Raw genomic sequence first — 25,212 nt, 5'->3', positions numbered from 1 at the left:
TTCCAACCAGTTTATCACCTTCCTGTTTGTTCATAACTATAAATGTAGCCCTCAGATACCTTACATCAGCTCACTCCTGTACACCCTCTTTGGAGGCTGTACTGACCTGCGCCACCTCGGGTATATAATAAACATTGCTTGTTATTCTTTCCCACCGACTACCTGTTATTTTTCTACTAGTGGACAGAGTGGTTTTGGAACCAGACGAGATGGTCCCGCTGAGTTACTAATAATCTCACGTGTGGTGAGGATTTTCTCTTAAGGCAGGGATATAAAAATGTTCTTTTGTTTAGAGTTTGGGATCTCTGAGAGCTTCAAGATAATGGAATTCCTCGCTCACATCGACATCATTCTCAAGGGTTCCTTTAAGGTGGTCCTGGGTGGTGGCCTACTACTTTCGACAAAGTAGGTTTGTCAGTGCATCGAGTTGGTGGTGATTGGCACAGCACCCTTTGCATGGGTTTGAGCTGTCAAAGCAGGACCCATAGGTGGTGTCTTTTGAGGCTTGGCCCTTGGCATAATGCTGGACTGCCTCTGGAGCGGTGCTCTGCCTCATCCTGTGGATGCTTTCGAGTTTCAAACCATCTTGGTTTGCCTGTGGAGTTTAAGTACAGAAGCTTCACAGTTCATGGCATGTTTCCTTTCCTTAATGTAGAGTGAGAGATGTTATCTTTGTAGTTTTCTATTGTTGGGTGTGAGGAGCTGGAAAGTGGATCAGCCTAATAGATGGCTTGCCCTCTTTCACACAACACTTGTGATTTCAGCTATGATCTTCAAGAACAGACAGCCAGTTTGTGTGTTGGTTTTTATTAATATCACATCCATTTATGCAATTTTACATGAAACCAAAAATTCTGCAGCTCCATAGAATGCTGCTACTGTAGTTGTTTGCTGCACGAACAAACATATAGAATACAGATACACACAGCTTATTTAGTAAAAGGTTTCTTCGTTCTCTTTCTACAATCAGTTATTTAATAATAAAAGAAATAAACAATCTGGTGCAGATATCTGTCCTGAAGGAAATTCTAGACACAGCAGTACCAGAACAGACTTGAGAGCTGAGCAAAAAAGTTTCCAGTGCAAAAGAAGAAAAAATAAATCACTAGAGACAACACAGGCCCATCAGTGCATTTCTTCCATTAGGGAGTGGGGAAAATGTGTATTGGGAAGCTTAACATCTAGGGAATGAAAACTAGATTTTATGGAGAAAAATGTGAATAATAAAAGGGAGGAGACAAAGGGCAGACTATGATGTTAAACAGGACAACCTATTATCAGCTCCATATTAGTACCGTTTGGTCATTTCCTCACAGAGAATCCTAGTACTGCACAAGTTGGCTTAAGAATGTTATCAAACCAGAGGCCCATATTCAGAATAATATGGCAGACTGCATACTCTGATAATGGAGCCTAATGCCATAGTTCTTTCCTCTCTGCAGCTGTGGAAGCCCAAGGGCATCTGTCTGGCATTAAATATAGCGACACTAAAGTGGTTAGCTATTACTTATGAAACAACTTACTATTTGTTCCAAAATGAGACTCCACAGCTGCTGGAACCTCCATAATAGCATCCCTCACTTTATTCACATGCAATGGAGTGGAAACCACCCCTCATCTCCGCCAATGTTTTTTTATAATAATAAAAAAAAATAGGAGGTCCATTGTGCACAATCAAAATTCAAAAAAAGGCATTGAGATGATACTTTATAAAAAAAATATGAAGCTTTGGACAGTGGCTCTATCATACAAACAATCCCTTACTTTAAAAAGGGGAAACTTAACAAGTTTAAAACTCCACTCCATTGAAATAAGAAATAAAAAAGACTGCCCCTTCTGTACAACTTGGGAGATTATCTTACTCTGAATAATGACCGGTAGCTGTGTTACTATCATTCATGTAGGAAGTTCCACTCCCTCAAATTAGAGAAGAACTAAGGATTTACAAGATAAGCAGGATTTTCAGTCTCATTCTTTGATAAGAATCTTTACAGCAGTTAGAGACTATATGTTAACATTTTACAATTAATAGGGGGAAGAACAATATCACTGTATTAAATACTAGAGGGCAATACTTTGAAAGACGCTATCTAAAGCAGAATTGGGATGAGGCAAAAGGACAGATCAGGCCTAGGTCAGCATTAATTTCCAAGATGGGCAGATGAGAGGACGGCACCTTAAGTAACTGTTTTTCAGTGGCTGGTTATTACTTCTAAACGTACCATTGTATTGTGCTAACTGGGGCTAAGCCAAAAGGAGGAAAGGTTTGTATTGGTTGCTCCCCAAAAATGGAACAATTGTTGTACTCCCTGAGAAAGGAGTAACTCTGTGCATCTTAGAAAGCCAGCAAACCTTTATAAGATGGGCAACACGTCATTATCCATGAAGCTATTTTGCACGCTCACAAATGTAAAATTGTTTCCCCCGCTCAGTCTTCACTGTAGACTCGTGAGGAGTTGTGTACACTAGGTAGGTTACTTAAGCCACATCTGTGCAAACAGATATTATTTACAACCAGACTGATGGAACATAATGGCTAGGTGCCTTGCGAAAGGAAACCAGCCACTACATGGTGTTAGTTGGTCTATAAACACAAAACGTCTGTTTGAATTTATCATGACAGCATGTAAGCACAACAATTAAAACACTCCAAAAAACTTCACAAAACCATGAGCAATGTTCAACTGTTCTAGTACAAATGCACATTTGTTGTCCTGTGATACGTGTTCACTGTCTGCAGCTGCCTTGATCGTCAACCCTTTCGGTTCTATGGTGTGGTCACCTATAATGTAGGCATACAGAAAACTAGAAGCAAAGGCACTCCATCCAGCAAGTAGCAGCATGCATATGGATAGGATAAAAAAGTTAGTGTGTTCCGCTTCAAGCAACACAAGGTGTCATCCAATCCTCAACTTATAGTCCATTCCCACAGGTGTGACTAGGGTTAATCCTGGGGCAGAGCAGAAGCCCAAAAGAGAAACAAATGTGAGGAAAGGGACACTGCTAACAAAGGAATGGATCTAGTACTGTCGAAACCTGGCCTGCCCCCCCCCCTTTCCAAACAACCCTCTTCCAAAGGTTGCTATTCTGCCTTCTTCTTTGCAAGTCCGGGTAGTTTTGCATGGACCCTGTAAAAACAAGAAAAGTAACCGATTAATAACCTCAGACTTTATACCAATGCAGAAAATGGTATGTGATATACATGCTTATATACGCTGGTACACCAAGACAAACTCATTTATAAGCCTAGTGTCTCCACTGTGAAAAGCCACCTAATCTGATAAGCATCATTGTTGTCTGGCCAGAGATGCTCAGATTTTTGCAAATTAAATATTGTAAAAGCTAAAATGTAAATGCTTTAGTATTGCTCTTTTCATTAACAAGTATTGTTTGACCAACCGATTTGGATCCACACTCATTAAATATGCCTTACCCACTTGCTCCTCCTTACCCCTAGATGCATCCCAATACCACGTACACTATTTAATCTTTTCTAAAAGGGTGGATAGGTTAAGGATGTCTTCCCAGTTTGAACTTTGGAAAAGATGTGGGGCCCCTGTAAGAAAGATAAACGCCCTATCGGGAAAACAACCTTTGTAAAAAGTGGACATGCACCGGGCTCAGTGCTGATTCTAAATAGGGTAGTGCACAAACTTTAGATACATAACCAACACTATAACAATCAATTTAGAAAAATATTTTAATTTTTTTAGTTTTATGTTTTGTTCATATAAAAATACATATAAAAACAATGTATTTCAATATATGAATGGTTGCACATTGCCTCTTGTAGTTCATTGACAGTTGATAGATTTCACAGTAAATTACACCGTATTCATCACATTTGACTTCATTCTAACACTATATGCAGCAACCGAATTTTTTTGGTCAACAAATTGTACAAAAGAACCACTGGTAGTGATTTGCAGAATACCACCAACGCGTTTCGGCAAATGCCTTCTTCAGGATTTTTCTTTTACCAGTGAATACTTTATTTTTTGGATGTTTGTTCCAAACTGGCCCTTCCTCAATTTGGCCAGAGTGTATTAGGACATAATCCATCTAGATTGCACTTTGGATATGCGCATAGCTCTCTTGATCCGTTCCTGAATATGTATAGCCACTATTTTTGATGAACCAAGATGAAACACTGATAATCTATTATAGATAGAAGCTTTTCAGCAGTGCATGATTCATACTGATGATAGCCAAAAGTAAGTAAGAACACTTTATGGAGTACAGACGTCCTAATACTGAAACAATATTTGTGTTTCTATTTTGCGCCAATGATGCTTCTTAGGGTTGAGTGTGATTCTTTTTAGAGTCCCTTCCTTTGTATGGATGCAGATTTCGATATTCTGGCATGTGGGCTCCTCTCCCTGGCCTGCAGCCTCTAATGTCTTCCCAGTTTGGACACGAAAGGGCTATCTCCTATCAATGGCTTTACTCTGCAGAGCCTTCCTTCAAACTCTTTGCAATAATATTTTGGTCACCCCTAGTCAAAACAGTCTGCATTTAAATGATGGAACCTGAGGGCATTTTCTACAGTACACCAGTGATCCCTACATGCTACTGAATGTATTCATGGGCACTTTAAAACAGTAGATGTGTTCCTCTCTATAGATGTAATGTCTTAGAAAATCTCTTTTTATGATGTTTGTGTTATCACTGCACAGGAGTTATGCGGATGTGAGGAATATATTTTTTGATACACAAGATTAAAGCCATTTATATTTTTTGTAAAATTCTGTGATATTTAGTGTGGAAAGTGCTTTATGGATAATTGCTAAATGCACAGGGAATTTCGTTTGAATTATTGCTTGTGGGTTGAACAATCACTGAGGGGAGTTTTTGATTTGTTGGTTTACAAGACGCACAGCCGTTCTATTGTTGGCTGCAGTAAAAATAAGTCCCCTTCCTTGCAGACTTTCTTTAGAAGCAAATCATTCAGGTAAGGAACCACCTTCACTCTTTCCAATCAGATAAGTACGCTGCTACCGCCCCCCCACAGGGCATGTCTGGGTTGAAAATGCTTACAATCCACCTGAAAATGCAAGCATTTTCTGTGCCAACATAACTGTAACATGGAAATTGTACTATATCTTATTGGACACCATTCAGCAGCCTTCTATTGGTGTCATGAGGTTTTTCAGCAGATAAGACCATTATAAACCCAAATGGAAACAAGTGCCAAAAGTACAACTTAAAACCCAGATGCCCTGCATAGTGTGGACTACCACATCACTCTGTTCAGTACAGAGGTAACCAGTAAACAATATACCACTGGTTTCTCAAAATGGTAAGCTCTCTTAAGTCTCTAGGCAGGAACTATCATCTCATTACACTGCTTTGGTCCGAGAACCAAAGACTCTCCATGACTACCGACACCCATGGTAATTTCCAGATGACATGGGTGAAATGCCACAAATTGAATGCTCCACCTCCACTGCCCAAAAGACACTAATCAAATAAAAGAGCAGACACCTTTACAGTCCTGTGTTGAAGGCAATTTCCTTTTCCCTCTTCCAGTTAAGTCTTTCTTCCCTCCATCCATTGAACTCCTTCAATGGAACATGGAATTTTATTAAGTCACTCTGGAACAGAAGGTTCTTTGGGTTGGCAATCATTGAACACCCCGACTGAACAGACGGTTGGTCTAAGACAAATGTTTTCTGGATTAAACCGCTTTCCCTGCATCCTAAATCCGCAACTCGTTATTGGCATGACTTTACATGCTGCCTCACTGCTAGTGGCACCTTTGCCTTGTCTGTTTTGGGGAGCAGGCAAGGTGGGGATCATTTAGGCCATATCATTCTTTCAAATGGTTTTAATATCCAAACTCACACATTGGCTATAGCGGAGACCTGCTTCTGGGATATCTAGACTATAGGGCAAAGATGCTTAAGCAATTTGCAATTTTCTTTTAAGGTGCTAAGGCTTCAAGATTAGAGTTTAAGTTTTGCACTAGTCTTTGTCCTTTTCAATGCGCAGGCAGCATATACTCCAGTCGGAGGATCAGATGGAAAATGCTACTTACCAGTATGCATCTGTTCTTGGCATGTAGAACTGCAGAGTTACACACTATGCATAGATGGCCACCTAGTTTTGGGCCCGGATGTTTGCAGTTTGTTTTTTTGTAGAAAAGATTTTGGAAGTCACGGGATAGGGGACTCCTCCTTTGGATGATACTGCGCATGGGCATCGGCTCCATCCCCAGATTGTTTTTTGCCATTAGGAAAGTGATGGAGCTGTACAAGAGTTAGTGATGTCCATGTGATTTGTATCTAATTAAGATAATACTGGAACAGATAAAGGTAGCCGGGGAGGCGGGTGTCCGTGTGTAACTCTGCAGCTCTACATGCCAAGAACAGATGCATTCTGGTAAGTAGCATTTTCTGTTCGAGGCATATGAGCTGCAGATTACACACTATGCATAAATTGTATAGCAGTACCCACACTTAGCGGCGACCACCAGTATCCGTTGCAGTTTTTTGAAATAGTGTTTTTAGTACAGCCTGGCCCACAGTAGCTTGTTGTTTAGTTTGCACATCCACACAGTAATGCTTTGTGAATGTGTGCGGTGTAAGCCATGCAGCTATCATCTAGGGGAATGTTCCCTAAGAATTGCCATTGAAGCCCCTATTTTCCTTGTAGAATGAGCTTTTGGAGGAATTGTTAATGTACGTTTGGCTTTGTGGTAACATTTGTATGCATTTAACAATCCACCTAGGGATCCCCGATTTTGATATGGGGTTGCCTTTATGTGGCGGTGAAAAAGACAAATTTAATTTTTGTTTTACGTAAAGTTTGTGTCCTTTCGATATAGTACAGTAATGCTCTTTTGACATCTAAGGTGTGTAGAGCTCTTTCTGCGACTGTTTGAGGCCGCGAGAAAAATACGGGCAGCTCAACAGATTGATTTAGATGGAACGGTGAAATGACTTTAGAAAGAAATTTAGGATTAGTACGAAGAACCACTTTGTTATTTGCATTTGCAGAAAAGGTTCTTCAATGGTAAATGCCTATAGTTCACTAACCCTTCTGAGAGTAGTAATTGCTACTAGGAAAGCTACTTCCCAGGTTAGGAATTGCATTTCACATTTATGTAATGGTTCAAAGGGAGGTCCCATTAACCTTGTGAGAACAATGTTTAAGTTCCACACTGGTGCAGGTGGCGCTCTGGGAGGAATTATTCTTTTAAGTCCTTCCATGAAAGCTATTATAGCTGGTACTCTGGTCTATTTTGTAAGTATGCTGCAATGGCAGTAAGGTGTAGCCTGATGGACGTATAGGCTAAATGACACTTTTGAAGGTGTAATAGATATTCTATGATGCGTTGAATAGACACGTCATAGGGATGTATTTGGTTGTTTTGGCAGTATATGACAAAGCGTTTCCACTTCGCAGCATAACATTCTCTAGTAGTGCGACGTCTAGCTTCTTTGATAACGTTCATACATTCTGGAGGAAGGTTGAGGGAACCAAACTATGGCCTCAGGAGCCAGATCGCTAGGTTAAGCTGAGCTGGGTCCGGGTGTCTGATCTCTCCATGGTTTTGTGTTAATAGGCGTGGAGATAGGTTTAGTTTTTAGTGTGGTACTACAGACAACTGCAACAGCGTGGTGAACCACAGTTGTCTGGCCGAAGTTGGAGCGACTAGAATGAGCGTCAGGGAATGTTGTAATTTGCATACCACTAACAGAAGTAGTGGGAGAGGACGAAAAGCGTACGCAAATAGTTTTGACCAGTTCTTCCATATCACATTGCCTTTGGACAATGGGTGTGGGTATCTGGCGGCAAAGCTTGGGCATTCTGCGTTTGTGGGTGGCGAAGAGGTCTATCTGAGGTTGTTCCCACATTTGAAAGAACGGATGAAGAACTTGCGGATGAAGTTCCCACTCGTGGATCTGCTGTGTTTGTCGACTTAGCAGATCTGCCATAGTGTTTTGTACTCCTGGGACGTGTTGGGCTAAGAGGAAGATCTTTAGTGGTATAGCCCATCTCCATATCTGCTGTGCTAACAGAGCTGCAGAGAGTGTGTTCCCCCATGTTTGTTTATGTAGTACATAGCTGTCATATTGTCTGTGCGGCCTAAGACAGCTTTGCCTGACACTTGCATTTGAAATGCTTTTAGGGCTAGAAACACAGCTAGCAACTCCAAATGATTGATGTGGAGTAACTTCTGTTGCGGTGTCCACCTGCCTTGCATGGTGTGATGCAGTAGGTGAGGTCCGCAGCCGGAGAGCGATGCATCCGCTGTCATGACTATTTGAGGAACTGGCTCTAGAAACGGTCGCCCTTTAGAAAGGTTTTTGGTGTTCCACCATTGCAGAGAACGAGGAGTCCGACCGTCTACCAACACTAGGTCTGTTAGTTGACCGTGAGCCTGGTTCCATTGGCGTGCTAGGCACTCTTGAAGTGGACGCATTTGCAGTCTTGCGAGAGGTACTACAAATATGCAAGATGCCATCATTGCTATGAGCTGCATGAACACTCGAGCTGGTAGCGAGTGTTGCGGTTTGAATTTTGTTAGGAGAGTTTGTACACTTGTTATCCTGGCTTGAGAGGGATAAGCTAGTGTTAGTTGGGTGTTTATTGTAGCGCCGAGATACTGTTGTATGTGCGAGGGTTGCAGATGCGATTTGGTGTGATTTACTGTGAATACCAAGTCGTGAAGCAGTTGAATAGTAGCGTGAGTGTGTCGTACACACTGGTTGTATGAGCTGGATTTTATGAGCCAGTCGTCTAGATATGGGAAGACATGAATATGTTGTCTTAAGTGTGCTGCTAATACCGCTAGGCATTTGGTAAACACCCTTGGCGCTGTTGTGAATCCGAATGGGAGCACTTTGAACTGGTAGCGCTGCCCTTCAAGCACAAATCTGATATATTTTCTGTGCGCTGTGTGGATGGGAATATGGAAGTAGGCGTTCTTAAGATCTAGGGTGACCAGGAAGTCGTTTAGTACCAGAAGTGGAAGGACTTGTTAGAGTGTGACCATGTGAAAAAGGTCCGACTGTATGTAAATGTTTAGAGGTCTGAGGTCTAGGATGGGTCTTAAAGAGCCGTCCTTTGGTATTAGGAAATATAGGGAGTATACACCTTTGTTTTTGTGATGCTCTGGAACTATTTCTATTGCATTTTTCTGCAGGAGGGATATTACCTCCTGTCTGAGCAGTGTTAAATGTTCTTGTGACATTGGACGTCGCCTGGGTGGTATGTTTGGGGGGGGGGCGGATGCACAAGTTACTACTTGTGTAACGATATATCTGTAAGAGACATTAGTTAGTGATAGATTCCTTACCTTAGACCATCCCCAGGCGTCAGACTGGATCCGGAAATTTTTCGCGTAGCAGTACCCTTGCGCGTCGGTAGGCGTCGTCTGCGGCTCCGCGTCCGTCGCCGTGATGACGTTGTCTGAGTACTTAAACGCCACCTCCGCCTGCTGACGTCAGTTCATAGACACAGCTTTTCCGCGCCAGAAGCACTGAGCCATGTTAAAAACCAACACTGGTGCCATTGAAACTAGGGCCCTGAAAGGGGATAACCCTAACCCTAGATATCGGTTCGCAGAACGGGGAGGATTGGTGGGTCGGTAAGGAATCTATCACTAACTAATGTCTTACAGATATATCGTTACACAAGTAGTAACTTGTGCATCTGAAAGAGACACGTTAGTGATAGATTCCTTACCTTAGAATAGATACCCCAGCAATACCAACCCCGGTGGTGGGTCTGCGAACCAATAATCACACCAGAAAGTCCTGGAGGACAGAACGGCCAAAGAAGCCATCCCTCCGGACTTGGCTGTCGAGGCAGTAGTGTCTTTCAAACGTGTGCAGCGAGGCCCACGTAGCTGCCTGACAGATGTCTTGTAAGGGCACTTCCCGGCCCAGGGCAGTTGTAGTCGCCGTGGCTCGGGTGGAATGAGCCCGCAATCCAACAGGGGGCTCCTTTTTAGCCAAGGAGTAACATGCCTGGATACACAAGATGATCCACCGGGAGATGGTCCTCTTGTGCACTGCTTTCCCCTCCTTAGCGCCCACGTAACCAACAAATAGTTGGTCATCCACCCGGAACTGGCGTGTGCGACCCAAATAGAATGAGAGCGCACGTTTTGGGTCCAGACGGTGGAGCTGCTCTTTAGAGGGATGCGGTGGCAGGAAGAAGGTTGGCAAGGTGATAGACTGCCCGATGTGGAAGGCTGTGACAACCTTGGGGAGGAAAGATGGCTTAGTACGCAATACAACCTTGTCCGGATGGACAGAAAGGAAAGGAGGAGGAGTACAAGAAAGGGCCTGGAGCTCACTCACTCTCCTGGCAGGGGTGATGGCAACCAGGAAAGCAGTCTTCAAAGTAAGAAGGCGGAGAGGACAGTTGTGAAGTGGCTCAAAGGGAGCGCACATCAGAAACGTAAGAACAAGTTTAAGTCCCACTGAGGCATCACAAACTGAACAGGAGGAAACGTGTGTGTGATGCCCTTAAGAAAACGATTTACAATAGGGGACTTGAACAAAGAAGGTTGATCAGGCAGCCTTAGAAAGGCTGAAAGGGCAGAAAGGTAGCCCTTGATAGTGCCCAGAGCAGAGCCCTGCTGGGCAAGAGAAAGAAGGAAGATAGGAACCTCAGAGAGAGGGGCAGCAAGAGGATCCACAGCCTTTGCTGTGCACCATGCCACAAATCTGTTCCACCTGCAGGCGTATACAGACTTTGTGGAGGGACGCCTGGCTGCCAGAATGACGTTACAGACTTCAGGAGGCAAGTCAAATGGCCTCAACTGTCGCCGCTCAATCTCCAAGCATGGAGGTGGAGACTGGACAGGTTCGGGTGGAGGACCGTCCCCTGCTGCTGGGACAGAAGGTCCTCCTGAAGAGGCAGACGAACCGGGGGGGGGGAATCGACTGACATACTGAGTAGCTCTGGATACCAGTACCTTCGTGCCCAGTCCAGAGCCACAAGGATGACTTGTGCCCGGTCGCGCTTGATCTTCAGCACTCTGGGCAGAAGTGGTATAGGCGGAAAGGCGTACAATAGACCGCAACTCCACTCGCGACGAAAAGCGTCTCCGAGCGAGTGCCGCCTTGGAAATTCCAACACGCAGAACTGATGACATTGCGCGTTCTCTTCGGTGGCGAATAGATCTAACCAAGGCTCTCCCCATCGCTGAAAGAGGCCTTGCGCCACGTCCGAGTTCAGACGCCATTCGTGATCCATCATGCACCGACAGCTGAGCTCGTCCACCCTGGCGTTCAGAGAACCTGCCAGGTGTTGAGCCACCAGGGTCACGCCCTGGCGTTCCAGCCACTGCCAGAGGCACAGAGCCTCCTGGCAAAGGGTCCACGACCCCACCCCGCCCTGTTTGTTGCAGTACCACATGGCGGTGGTGTTGTCCGTGAACACCTGCACTACACTCCCCCGGACAGAGGGGAGGAATGCTTTCAGTGCTAGACGAATCGCCAGCAACTCCAAAAGGTTGATGTGGAGCCGGGCCTCCGCCGGAGACCAGAGGCCTCTGATCTCCGCCTCTCCCATGTGGCCTCCCCAGCCCTGGAGGGACGCATCCGTCACGACTACGTGCTCCGGTTGGGGGAAGGGAGAGGATCTGCCGCTGACCCAATCGCGGTCCGTGAGCCACCACTGCAGTTGTCTCGCAGTGCCCTCCGAGATCAGGACGTGGTCGGACAGGTTGCCCTGATGCTGGGCCCACTGAAACTTCAGGTCCCACTGCAGAGCCCGCATCCGCCACCTGGCGTGATGCACCAGTAGGATGGAGGAGGTCATCAGCCCCAGAAGCCGCAGCGTCAACCTGACCGAGACCCGGGATAAAGGCTGAAAGAGTGGAATCCGAGCCTGAATATCCCGGACCCGCTGTTCGGGAGGATAAACCCGAAACTGCGCTGAGTCCAGAACCGCTCCGATGAAGAGGAGCTTCTGAGAGGGGCACAGGTGTGACTTGGGCACATTGAGGGAGAACCCCAGCTGGTGCAGGAGGTCTGCCGTTGTCTGGAGGTGGCTGACGACTGTTTGGGGCGAGCCCGCCTTCAACAACCAGTCGTCGAGGTAGGGGAAGACTGAAACCCCTAACGTGCGCAGATTAGCTGCGACCACCGCCATCACCTTTGTGAACACCCGTGGGGCGCTGGTAAGGCAGAAGGGGAGCACGGTAAACTGAAAGTGCTCGTGGCCAACCATGAACCGCAGGTAGCGCCGGTGGGCCGGCAGGACGGGGATGTGGAAATAAGCGTCCTGCAAGTCCAACGCTACCATCCAGTCTCTTGGGTCCAGGGCAGCTAAGACCTGAGCCAGTGTCAGCATTTTGAACTTCTCCTTCCGGAGGAAGCCGTTGACGTTCCTTAGGTCCAAGATAGGGCGTAGGTCCCCTTTGCCCTTCTTGGGTACCAGATAGTGGGAGTAGCAACCACACCCTACTTCCAGCCCAGGAACGCGCTTGATGGCCTCCTTGGCCAAGAGGGCCATAACTTCCTCCTGCAGAAGCTGCAAATGATCCCCCGATACTCGGTGGTACTGTGGTGGCATGGCTGGAGGGGTCGCCTCGAAGGGGAGGGAGAAGCCCCTTCGGACTATTTACAGCACCCACCTGTCCGACGTGACAGTGCGCCAGTGGAGGAGGTGATGGCGAACCCTGCCCCCCACTGGCATCACATGGGCCTGAAAGCACGGACTAGGAGGGTTTTGAGGCGGATGCTGCGGGGGAAGGTGTGGACTGACCTCGCCGTTGTCCCCGACCGCCGCCACGGCGGTTTCCACGGCCGCCACCGCGTTGGGTATTACCCTGCGGAGCGTGGCTGGCAGCACGTGTGGGTACACCCCTTCCGTGGCCACGAAAGGAGTGAAAGGCAGCCGATTTCTGGCGCGGGGCCGAGAGGCCCAAGGACTTGGCCGTAGCCCTGGAGTCCTTAAAGCGCTCAAGCGCATGGTCTGCCTTGTCGCCAAAAAGGCGACGGCCATCAAACGGCATGTCCACGAGTGTATTCTGGACATCAACCGAGAAGTTGGCGGACCTCAAACAGGCGTGGCGACGAATTGCCACCGTCGTTGCCATCGCTCTGCCCAGAGAGTCGGTGGTATCCAATCCACAACGGATCGAATAACGTGCCACTCTCGGCCTTCCACAAGGGCTTGGCCGAGTTCAGCCCGTACCTCTAACGGGCATTCTGGCAGCACGTCCGCGACCGTGTCCCACAGAGAGTGGGTGTAACGGCCCAAGAGGCACGCGGTGTTGGAAGACCACAGTCCTAGACTCAGGGAGGAGAATACCTTCTTGTCGTATTGCTCGTACCTCTTGGATTCCCTGTCAGGCGGCGCCGACGGGAATGCGGTCTGGGAATTTGAGGCCTGGATCACCAAGCTCTCAGGGGTGGGGTGGGTGGACAGGAAACCAGGGTCGCCTATCTACAGGCGAAACTGTAGCGGGCCTGGACCAAGTGCCCAAAAGAACGTCGGTCAAGGCTTCGTTAAACGGCAGCAGAGGCTCGGCTGAGCATGACTGCGGCTTAAGGACCTCAGTGAGGAGATTAGTCCTCACGGCCGCGACGGGGAGCTCAAGGCCCAAGGCCTTGGCCGCCCTCATCAACACCACACTATAGGTTGCCCCCTCCTCCGTAGCCACGGTAGGAGGTGAGACAAAGCCAGTGTCCGGCAAAGTGTCAATACCACTAGCCTCCCCAAGTTCACCTGCCCAGTCCTGAGACTGGCATTCACGTGCCAGAGGGTCCTCACACCCCTCCCAATCCTCCTCATCACCCATCTCCTGGTACTCAGGGTTAGAAATTGATGGGGCCGGTTCATGGAAAGTAAACTCTCCAAACGGCGTCTGAAGCGGCGCCACTCCGGCGCCGGAACGGGTTGAGACAGGCATCGGGGACGGCGCCGCCCGAGGGTGACACCTGAGGGGTCGGAGCCGGGGAGGTCGTTAAGTCCACTGGCGACGACCCGGATCCAGCGGGGCCCTGCGGCGCCGGGCCCGAAGGCGCCGGCGGAGCCGAAGCACCCGACGGTGTCGGGACCGAAGACCCCGACCCGCTAGGCCCCCAGACGGGTCTGCTGGGCCCGAAGGCGCCGCGGAGCCTGTCTGAGGAGAGAGGGACCTCATGGCCATGAGGAACCGCTCGATATCCTCCAGCACCGCGTTAGGCCCAGGGACCGGAGGGTATAGCGCCTGATGGCTATCAGTCCGTATAGCGCCTGATGGCTATCAGGCGCTATACAGACTGAGGGAACTCCAGGACTGGGCGGTTATTTCCCGCCTTTTTCGGCTTCTCCTAGAATCCAGGAGGAGTAATTATGAGAGACTACATTTGAAGACAGGTTCTTCGTTATAAGGGGTACAAGGATATCTTTAGATTGCAGTGCACATCGCTTCGATGGTGCACCACACACTAATTTCTATTTGCTAATTGGAGCTCAAAATTATTCTCCTTTAAAGTACTGATAGCCTTTAGTAGTACTTTGGCCAAGACCCCTTATTCATACGATTCCTCATGATTGAATAGCCTTATGACTATCCACGCTGATACTTATTATCCATCTTATAGTAGAGATGGACAGAGCGGACTGCAACCCAACTGGTTTTTACACCTCACCCTGGATATTCATTTAATTCTTGCCCTGAAGAAGTCCCGGCTGGGACGAAACGCGTCGGCTGTCCTTTTTCTTACTGTTGAAAAAATAAATCAAAACAAAAACGGATTTCTGGACATTCATATTTGTGAATTTGTTACAATTGAATTTGAGAACTTGTTCAGTTTATGGTGCACCTGTGCTTTTATTTAACTCATGCCCTAGAGGCAGTATCTGCTGCATCCAGTGCACACCGAATAGAGGTGTTTGTAATGTTTTTCCCCTCTTGGATAAGTTCATTTGCTCTATCCTTGTACTTATTGGGGAGGTGCCTCATTAATGATTCTAATTCGTCATAATGTGCCCTGTCATATCTGGCTAATAATGCCGGTGTATTGGCGATACGCCACGTTTGCTGCTTGAGACGCCGTTCTTTTCCCTGATGCGTCAAGTAGCTTAGACTCTTGATCTGGTGGTGGAGCTTCACCTGATGTTTGTGAGTTTGCTCTTGTGTGCATTGAAAACTACAAGTGAGTCTAGTGGCATAGGACCTTTAATATATGCTGGGTCTGAGGGAGCAGCTTTATATTTTTTCTCTATGCGAGGGTTAATGACCTGAATTCTGCCTGGGTCTTTGAAGACTTCAGGAGCATGCTTAATTACCCCTTTAAGCACTGGTAAAATGGACGAGGACCTTTGTGCATTATCAAAGGTATCCATTAAGAAGTCTTCATCTACAGGGTCTGTATGCATGTCTACCCCATGATATTGCGCAGCCCTGTGAATTGATTGAAACCCATAGTGTCTACTGGTGGGGAAGGCCTTGAGGAGTATAGGTCATCCTGAGGGACATTTGGGGTGTTCTAATCATCCCACGGGTCAGGTGATCCTGTAGGAGTAGCTGGATCAGGCATGTTACACCCCCCCCCCCCCATGTCATCAGAGCTATCATCCCTGTTGTCATCGTCCGGTATGATAGAGGATGCTGGGGAATGTTGTGGTATGGGAGGATGTGGTGATGGTACAGGTGAAAGAAGGGGAAGGCAGTCTTAAGGGAGAGGTAGCCATGTCCTTCTTTGAATGCAAAGCTGGAGCTGGTGTGTCCAGTGGTCGCTTTTTTGAAGCCAAAATCAGCTGTTCAGTGATTGGATCTTTAGCTAGAGTCTTTTGAGCAGGGTCTGGATAAAGTAAGTCCTCTGCAGGAGGCCGGTCTTTTGGTGCGGAGGAAGGTTTTGGCACCGAAGCGGTTCGTTTTTGGTCTTTTGTCAATGTCTTTAACCGGAGAAGCAGGAGTCTTTCGGCTCCGAACCTTTTTTCGGTTCCGAGGGTTTTTTCGGCTCCGGTATGTTTTTTGGATCCAATGGTTTTTTCTGTGTTTTTTTTTTTTTTAGAATCTGAAGCAGGTTTGCTTGATTCCGACCTGGGTTTCGGTGCCGATGGTTTGGATGTCTGCGTGGCCGGTGAAGTTGTCTTTTTCGGTGCCAGTAAGTGTGCGCCAGCACCGTGCGAAGGCCGACTCGAGCCCGAGTCGCCTGAAGGCTTCAATAGATTCTTAGCCGGGCCCGAAGGTGGAGGAGTAGAAGCAGTGTGTCGGTGTGCACCCGAGGGTGTGACCGGGGCCTTCTTTGGATGTGTCGCGGAAGGGTCGGGGTCAACGGTCTTACATTGTCCTCTACTTTGGAATCTTCTGCCTCGGAATTGCTGTTGACGTAGTGTTTTTCTGGAACGTTGACGCCTTCCTAGAAGATGTCACCCGGAATCGAAGCTAAAGATTGAGCCATTGTTCGCCTCGCTCTTCGGTCCCGCATAGTCTTCTTGGAGCGGAAAGAGGCACAAGCGGAACAGTCTTTGGCCTCGTGCTCCGGGGAGAGGCGAAGGTTACACACTTCATGAAGGTCGGTGTGGGGAAACTTCGACCCACATTGAGGACACTTTTTAAATGGCGTCCTTTCCATGAGCTGGAGTCGAGGCCTAGTTAGGCCCGAAGTCAGTCGACGTCCGGAATCGAAGTTTTCGGTGTTGAAGAGTAGCGTCGACTGGAAAAGCGTTCGAAACTTAATTTCTGTAAGTTAGTGAGGATTGCGCGCCGAAGGAAATCGGTTCCAACACGGAGCGCTGGAAACACATCAGAGCCCGGTGGCGGAAAAAAACTGTCTGGGGATGGAGCCGATGCCCATGCGCAGTATCATCCAAAGGAGGAGTCACCTATCCCGTGACTACCAAAGACTTTACTACAACAAAACAAACTGCAAACATATGGGCCCAACACTAGGTGGCCATCTATGCATAGTGTGGAATCTGCAGCTCATATGCCTCGAACATAACATTACCATGGTACATTTGCTCCTACTATTAAATCAGACAATTTTTTGCTCAGTGAGAAAAGATATAAACAAATGCCAACATGTAATTTTGACTTTTACAATCCTAAGAGATGGGTCCAAGCATGTTTGAGTCAATGATTTTGGAACAGTATATACTAGAATGCTGAATTAACTGGACAACTTTGAGATGCAGTATCTGGAGCCACCACAGATGTCAGCAGTTTCCAAAAGATGCAAATATAAGGAAGCTAGACTAGCTTTCACAGACAGCAGCACAACTCTGAAAATATAGCCCAGCCTTCAGAATCTTTGCTGTTCTATTACTTGAAACCTGCAACTCATTTGTAGTAGCAGCTGCCATCACTACCTTATTTTCAAAAACCTTCCTAAAGGTACAGAGTAAGCATACCCACCCCCCAGCCCATGTTGTGTCTGCATTGACAAAGGTCTGAAAATCGTATCTTGGTGTACAGATTTTCAAGAATTAAACTCATACCTAGCACTGCAAATGTAACTGCATTCTAGTATTCAGCAGATCCATCTTCCTCTGGCAAAAAGCTAATCTGCAAAATACACCTCAATCATCATTTACAGCTCGGAGAGGTAACCCAGAATTATAAAAACCACTGACCTGACCTATGGCACAAACATCAATTTGGAGGAACTCTGAGATTACTTCAGGCCTTAAGTGTATCTTGCAAACTAAACGGACAGACTCAGTCAATTTGTTAAGACCTGCTTCACTTAGCTCAAGGTACTGAATCAGTTCAGTCATTGAAATCTTTGAAATAAGTCTTCAATGCTACAGTGCATAATACTCACTTTGCTATGATTGCCTTGCTCTGATCACGAATGATGGAGACATAGTGGTCAATCTGCGTCTGAAAGAAGAAATAATTTAAACATTTTAATATACATTGACAAATCCAACGGTTTCTGTATTCACATAGCAAAAACGTTATTTACGCTTATGTAAAACACAGAACAGGCAGAGTCACAAGGGCACAGTCCAGATGGATGAGGCAGGGCACTGAAGAACAAATCGGATGGCATTAGAGTGAAGCAAGTGAGACTATGCAGGGACACAGCAAATGAGACTTAGATGCACAAGGAGGTGAAAGGGGCACACAGTTGCACAGGAAAAGCCAGCAGCCAAAATCAAGTTTACTGGCATAAGTAGACATAGGAACAGGCCCACATAGTTATGGACTTAGAACAGGATAGTAAACTTGATGACATGACAACATTCAAGAAAAAAGCACGGAATCTGACCTCTTCCAGTAAAAAGGTCAAGTAATACAACATCACTGTGAACTTCAGCCTGGGAAATTAGCAGAGGTAGGGAGAACATATGGGCAGATGAAAAAATAAGACGACTTGGAAAGGGCTGAGACAAAAGCAGAGAGCAATAGAGGACATAAAGAGCAGAGTCGAGGACCGGCCAGAAACACAGTACTACATACAAAGTGAAAGGAGGGGGGGGGAAAAAGCAGATGGAGATCATGTGTGTGCGTTTGAGGGTTAACCACAGAGAAGGTGAGGGGATAAGGGAAATGCGGACTAAAGCAGCTGTTCACAAGCACACCATAGAGCATTCATATTCGCGCACAGCTTAAACCCCTTAACAGCTGACACACCCAACAGTGTTGTGACCTTTCTTGGCTATTTTGGGTAGTTTGCACTTGGGACTCCATAGCTTTTTCTTTCCCCACATGATGTATCCAGGCCAAATAGGTGTGCCTTTTTCCAATATCATAGGAATTCTAAAGGTACCCATGGTTTGTGTATTACCCTGGAGGGGACGGAGAAAATAGGCAAAATATAGCGAAGTTTTGAGTTCTTGGGAAAATAGGAAAAAAGTGCTCTGGATAAAGTTGTGTTTCCCCCCCCCCTAAAAATGACATCAACAAAAGGTTTAATGTGCTAAAGTCACTATCTTCCCAGCTTTCAGGAACATGCAGACCTGAATAAAAAAATGAATTGAATTTCGCAGTTTTGTCATTTAATTTAACGCAGAAGCCAATTTTTCCTATATTTTGTGCTCTCAACCTACTGCTAGTTTGAGGTGCAAACCAGTGTGAAACCCATGGATAATCCAGAAAATCTATAGATTTCCTATAAGTGGATAAAATTCCGAATTCAGCAATGGGTCACGTGTAGATCCTTCAATGATTTTGCAAAGAAACTAACTGTTGAAATAGAGAAATAACTGAAAACGAGTAGGAAAACAGCCATTTGGGACAAACGTTTTCATCTGTAACAATAGCCAATTTACAAAAGCAATACACCACAACGTCTGATAAACTCTTCTGGTCTCTGGGATATATATAGGTTCTGCAGTTTCTCCAAAAGTCCAAGGTATCCAGAGCCAACAACTGAGCTGCATCGTACAATGGTTTGTCATTGTATAGAGTATAGACGGAGTTTAGGAGCACTGGTTAGTTGTACAATCAGAATTTTTGGGTACCCGTACTAGCATAGGATTTAGAGGATATTTTTCAGAAGGTATTCTTTCTTGCACACTAGCTTGCATTTAGAAGGCACAGATGCAGCACAATCGAATCAGTTATAACAAATGTTCTACTATTCTATGATCCCATGTGTGTGCCTATTAAAATTTTACCTCACTTGTGTGGGTAGGTTTAGTGCTCGAGACATTAAACTGCCCAAAACACAACATGGACGCATCACAATTTTCCGCTGAAAACTGACACTTTTGCAAAGTGGGTAGCTATGCATTTTAGGCCTTAGTTCAGCCAGCAGCTAGGGAAACTTAGCATGACTTGCGTGGCTCACTAGGTTTCTTTTTTACCGAGAAGCCCTTGCCTAACTTGGATTTAAAAAAAAAATCCTCACATTTCATGAAACTCCCTAGACGAAGAAGAGGGCTGACCTCCAGCAGAGTTGTCATTTGAAAAAGTTCTGATATGATGCAATGGTTGAGGGCCGGAGATAGAGGATAGGCCAGAGCTGTCCTTCGCAATAAGGAAGTAGGACTCTCCTTCAGTTGCAGTGGTATAACCGCTATAGCCCCCTTTTGCAGAAGTGCATGTACCTCTTTCTTGGAGATGGAAGAGATGCTCGTTGCTATCGGAGTCAGTAGCCATGCCCTGTGATTGCTAGTACTTATCAGTATACTCTAAATGACTGTCAACAGTGGAGGACACTGAAAATCTACACCAACAGGTGATGTGTGATACGGGGAATGGGGTGGGCCAGGTTGAGGAGTGCTGGGCATGTAACTACTTGGCTTAAGTTGTCCCCTTGCTGTAACCTCCTTTGTCTTCAACATCTGTTCAGTCTGTAGGATCGTCTGTAGGATCCCCTATTGTATCCCCTCCTGGCTTGTTAGTAGTAAGCCTGCTGTTGCCTCTGGTACAAAAGAGGCGGCTTTGGAGAGGCTGTGTTGACCCCCCCCTCTTGGTTGGTGCCTCTAAAGGAGCCCCTAAATGATACAGGTTGGAAAGCGCCCATGGGTTTGGCTATCCATTTTAATTTTGTTATCTTTGAGCATCTTATCAACTTTTGACCACAAAAGTGCTCAAACTGGTGGTTGACGGGGAGCCAGGAGTGGCGGCAAAGTGTGATGCCGGTGTTGACCATGCTAGAGGCTGTACTGTCTGCATCCAACACACAACACCTGTTTGAGATGATTTTGCCAAGTGACACAATCTCTTCCCAATCTCTTTTGGGAGGTGTTTAAGGATGTCCTCAATCGCCTGTGGCCAAATTGAATGTGCACCAAAGGGTAGCTACTTCAATTACCACTCTTTCCCTCAGCATCTTTTTTCTCACTTTATCTGGTGGAGAAGCATCGCCAGTGTATTGGGCGGAGGATCACTTACAAGCAGTGTGGACCATTAGGAGTCTGGTGGGACCGGTCCACTAATATACACAGGAAGGGTGGGGGGGGGGTGTTGAATGAATTTTTCACCCTGGGGATGAATACTCGGACAGTGGTGGGCCCTTTGAATTTCTCAGGAGCAGACTCCACATTGACTGGTCAGAATGTCCATAGTGACTGCCCAGAGGACAACCTGAATAGGGAGACACGTCGTAGAGCCTGGTGGAGGCAGCTGTGGTGGCAGGGAAGGGAGTGTGTGGTGTGGAGAACATACATACATGTGGCTGCATCTGTGCCTCTTATGTAGTGTTTCCAGGAAATAAGGCACTGGTGGAGGCTCTAATCTGAAAGTCAACTTATTTTGAAGAGGGATCGGATCTGACGGTGAAAGGGGCTTGATGGAGATTTTTCTGTTGAGTGGGTGAATAAAGAGACACTGTCACCTAACGTCCAACTCTTATTGCAGTTGCTTGAGGATTTGGGCCTTGGAAGTTCTCCTCGGACAGTGTTGTTGGAGGCGAGAGTTCATCCTTTCCGTAACCTCTGTGCATGGCTGAACCAGATGGCAAAATAAACAAACAGGTAGTGGGTGCCCTTGTGCAGCGTACACTCCGAGGAGTCACCACACATTGTGACTCAGGAAAAACAACTTGCCAATGTCCAAGCCAAACACTAGATGACAGAAGTATGCAACACAAGTATATATAGCTGCACTTCTATATCTTATTAGCAAGTGGCTTGCATGGAGGGTGAATGAACTATGGTAGGCAGAGCCAACTATAACCACAATTTGAGAGGGAGGGGGGGGGGGGGAAGGATTGGTTTTCATTTTCTAACCTACTGTCTTTAAGGGTGTTTAAGGAGAATACCAAGTACATCGGAATAATCTTTGTTGACTCACTTTAAAGAATGATTGTCTATTTGAAGATTTTCTGTAGGCTGTAAATGCATCCGGATAAACCTATTGATGTGAATTGCAGCGTTTGGGCTTAAAGCAGGCAAGGCAAAGGGGTTTTGATGGTGCCCGTTGCCATTTGCAGAATCTTTTCTCTTTTATGGAATAACAGACTTGAAGGGGTGTTTTGCATCTTTCAATGTTTCCATACAGGCTGGTGGAAGATTCAAATGCACATACACTCTGAATTCAGAAGCCTGGTAGCCAAATTCAAGGCTTGCAAGGTATTGAATATGTCCCCAAAGTAGGGCCAGAAGATATTGTTTCCACTTAAACCTACTGTAGGGATCCAAGGACATTTGGAGAAGGTCTGGGAACCACCACTGCCTCAGTCAAAGTGGAACTATTAATATAATTTTCACCAGATATCTCTACAGCTTCAGTGTTACTAAGAGAATTAGCAGAATTGGCAGAAAGGTGTACAAAATGGACTTTACCAACTGATCAAAAGGGTATTTACTACAGACCCCAGTTCTGATAGTCTGGATGCAAAGACTCAGCATTAAGTGTTTGGCTGTTAAAAAGAAAAGTAACTAGAAGGGGTTCCTCACTCCATAAAGATGCATTTAAGAATTAGTCATCAAGGACCCACTTGTGAGACTTTTTTAGTAGCAACTTAGAAAGTCTGCTTGCTGATTCATTGTCCCTAGGATGTGCACCACTGAAAGGGCTAGTTCCTTGGCCGAAGACCAGTGCCAGACAGTCTGTGCTTCCAAGGAAAGAAGCCTTGACATGACCCCTTCTTGCCTATTCAGGTAGAACATGTTGGTGGTATTGTCTATTTGTACCTGAATTGTTGATTTTTTTCAGGGAGGGTAGAAAAGCCTTAGGGACCAGGTGAACTGCTCGCCATTCCACACAGTTTATGTGGTACAAAGCTTCTTTGAGTGTCCATGGCCTTTATACCTCCAAATGTTAATAAGCTACCCATTCTGACAGAGAAGTATCTGCCACTATGCTCTACAATGGTAGCTCCTGACAAAAAAATAAAAAATCAATATCTGAGTCTTGCACTAACCTGCTAGGGATTGTTTTGATGCAGTGGTGCAGCTGAATTTGTCTTTCCAATTGTTTCACTTTTGAGACCATTGGTACTCAAAACATAGCTGCAGAGATCTAATTTGCTGCAGTGACAATGTAGATACAGGTTACCATAGAGCCTAGAAAGGAAGCCATTTGTGTTGCTGCTGGAGATCTTCTCCAGAATGCATCATTTCTCCCAGGTGGATAAAACCCACTACTCTTTTTTTTGTTTATATATGGTATATAATGTGGTCCCCAAATATAGTCTTTGCACCAGTGTTTATAGAATGATATTTGATGGTTGACCTGAAGAGCAGGACTGTACAACTTCACCTTTTCCTGAATGAGCATACAGTACTCAGTCGTCCAGATAAGGATAAAATTCCTTTAATTTACAAGTGGGTTGCAACTACTACCATATATTTGGAGAATGAGCGGGGAGCAGACTTGAGGCTCGAAGGCAGGACTGTGTACCAATAGTAGTACTTTCCTACAACAAATTGGAGGATTATGATGCAGGGCTTTGCTACCAGAAAGTGGAAAAATGAGTACACATCTATTTCATGTGCTGCAGATGTGGATAGATCTGATGTAAGGTCGGCATCCATAATTTTTCTTTCTTCATAAATTTGATTGCGAATCATAGGTCTAATATTAGTCTATATTCTTCATTTGGGCCTTTTTACAATCAATCCGGAGGATGGATATCTGGTTCTTTGATGTTGTATTTGGTGGTACCAGCAGTGAAATGGCTTTGAAATGTAGAAAGCATGTATCAACTACAAATGTAGCACTTGTCTCTTGTTATTGAAATGTACTGCACCAGATGCAAAGATCTGTAGGAACGTGAGGGAAGTGGGGTTGGTGGTGGTATCAGATTGTAACCATTACCACAGAAAGGTCTTCTTCTAGAGGTGGGAGGATTTGTCGATCAAGATTTAGATTTGTACGACCTAGGGGGTATTATTGCTGCCCAGGTTGAAAAGTTCATGCAAGGTGATGGAACCGTGCATTAATACCTCATATCTTTCGTCTTGAATTGCTGCATAAAGAACTTTTTCTTCACGCCCACTGCCCTTAGAGACTGCTTCATTCATTTTTAGTACCTCTTTCGTTGAGTTACCCAAACAAGGCAGACCCTGAAAAGTGAAGGTTTATCATTTTCAGCAGTGCCTCCAGCTTTAAGGTGGTAAGGGAGAGCAAGGAGGGTCTGCGAATGGATATACCATGAGAGTAGCTGCCAATTTTGCTGAATTCAATGCTGCTCCTACAATATGGTTCGAGGCCAATGAACTTCCATGCAGCATTTCATCTTAGTCTCACTTCCAAGATTTCAACAGGTCATCGATAAAGATTTGTACGCCCCCACATATTTCTCTGATACCTTTCAAGAAGTGCAGTCACGCTGACAGTTTTGAAATGTCTAGGTGTACCACTTACTTTTTAGCCAGTAGCACCAAGACCTTTGTTTTTAGGTCTCGCCTCTCAATGCGCATTGAGCGAGACTATAGGGGCTTAAACAAGGTTTACCTAGACTGGCGATTTGATGCTGTACCAGTGCGCTTTTAGGTCAATGCGCAAGTGCATTGACCTAAAATGCGCGTGCACATCATCAAATCGCCATCTGTTCCCCAGCAGCACTCCTCCCACTCCTTTGAAGTGAAGCTTAGCTTCACTTCAAAGGCCCCTGCTGCTTCACACTCGCCGCTCTCCCCGCTCCGCGTCGCATTTCTCCTCCCCCCTCCCCACAGCAATGCCCTCCGTCAAAGGCTTTCACGGCCGGCCGGCTGTGCTTGAGACCCAACGTCTTTTCTTTGATGTATTTACGGTGCAGTAAAGATAACATTTTATTTGCAGATTTACATGCAAGTGTGTGCAGTGTCTATGTTTTTGCCTGCGTTAAAGACTGTTCCTTGATCACACGTGGATGCATTTTTTCACTTTGAGCGCAATAGTTATATCAAATGCCGTAAATGAAACTTGTTAGGACAGAGGCTTAAGAGAAACAAAAACACAATCCCTTTGTGCAAAGAATTAACTAATATTTTGCAGTGTGTGCTTTTTAAGATCACCAGTTAAAGTACAAACGTTACCTTCTGACTCGATTTTATAATACATCAAAGAAAAGATTCCTTTCTGGGTACTTATTTCACAAGGTGACCATGAGGCCTATCCGTAGCAATTGGCTGTATTTGACATTTACATTTGACAAATTCAAGAGGTCAGAATTTTGAATTTGTCAAATGTAAATGTCAAATACAGCCAATTGCTACGGATAGGCCTCATGGTCACCTTGTGAAATAAGTACCCAGAAAGGAATCTTTTCTTTGATATAACTTTTGACCCAGTCCTTTCTGGTCCTTGGGAAACTCTCTTTTTTGTGGGTCGATTTTATAATACTACTTTGCGAGTTCTTCTGCCTCTCAGCTTATTTATGGCACTGTGGTCCAAGATATTTCTTTGTAAGATCTTCTTTGGGCAGGTTT

The 25,212-nt window shown here is 45.7% G+C and overlaps 1 protein-coding gene across 1 annotated transcript in view; it reads right to left on the bottom strand.

Moving 5' to 3' along the window:
* Nucleotides 1–791: 791 nt before the first annotated feature.
* Nucleotides 792–25,212, bottom strand: part of LOC144781550 (reticulon-3-like) — a 121,460-nt gene continuing 97,039 nt past the window's right edge. The window contains exons 7-8 of the mRNA XM_078660454.1: nucleotides 17,727–17,785; nucleotides 792–3,128 (exon numbers count right to left, since the gene is read on the bottom strand). Of these exons, the coding sequence (XP_078516580.1) occupies nucleotides 3,083–3,128; nucleotides 17,727–17,785 (105 nt within the window). The 3' untranslated portion in view covers nucleotides 792–3,082. The remainder of the gene's footprint in view (nucleotides 3,129–17,726; nucleotides 17,786–25,212) is intronic.

The sequence above is a fragment of the Lissotriton helveticus genome, chromosome 9 (assembly GCF_964261635.1).
Source record: "Lissotriton helveticus chromosome 9, aLisHel1.1, whole genome shotgun sequence".
NCBI classification, from domain to species: Eukaryota; Metazoa; Chordata; class Amphibia; order Caudata; family Salamandridae; genus Lissotriton; species Lissotriton helveticus.
The sequence above is the reverse complement of the archived record's forward strand: the minus strand, read 5'-3'. Positions and strand labels throughout refer to the sequence as shown.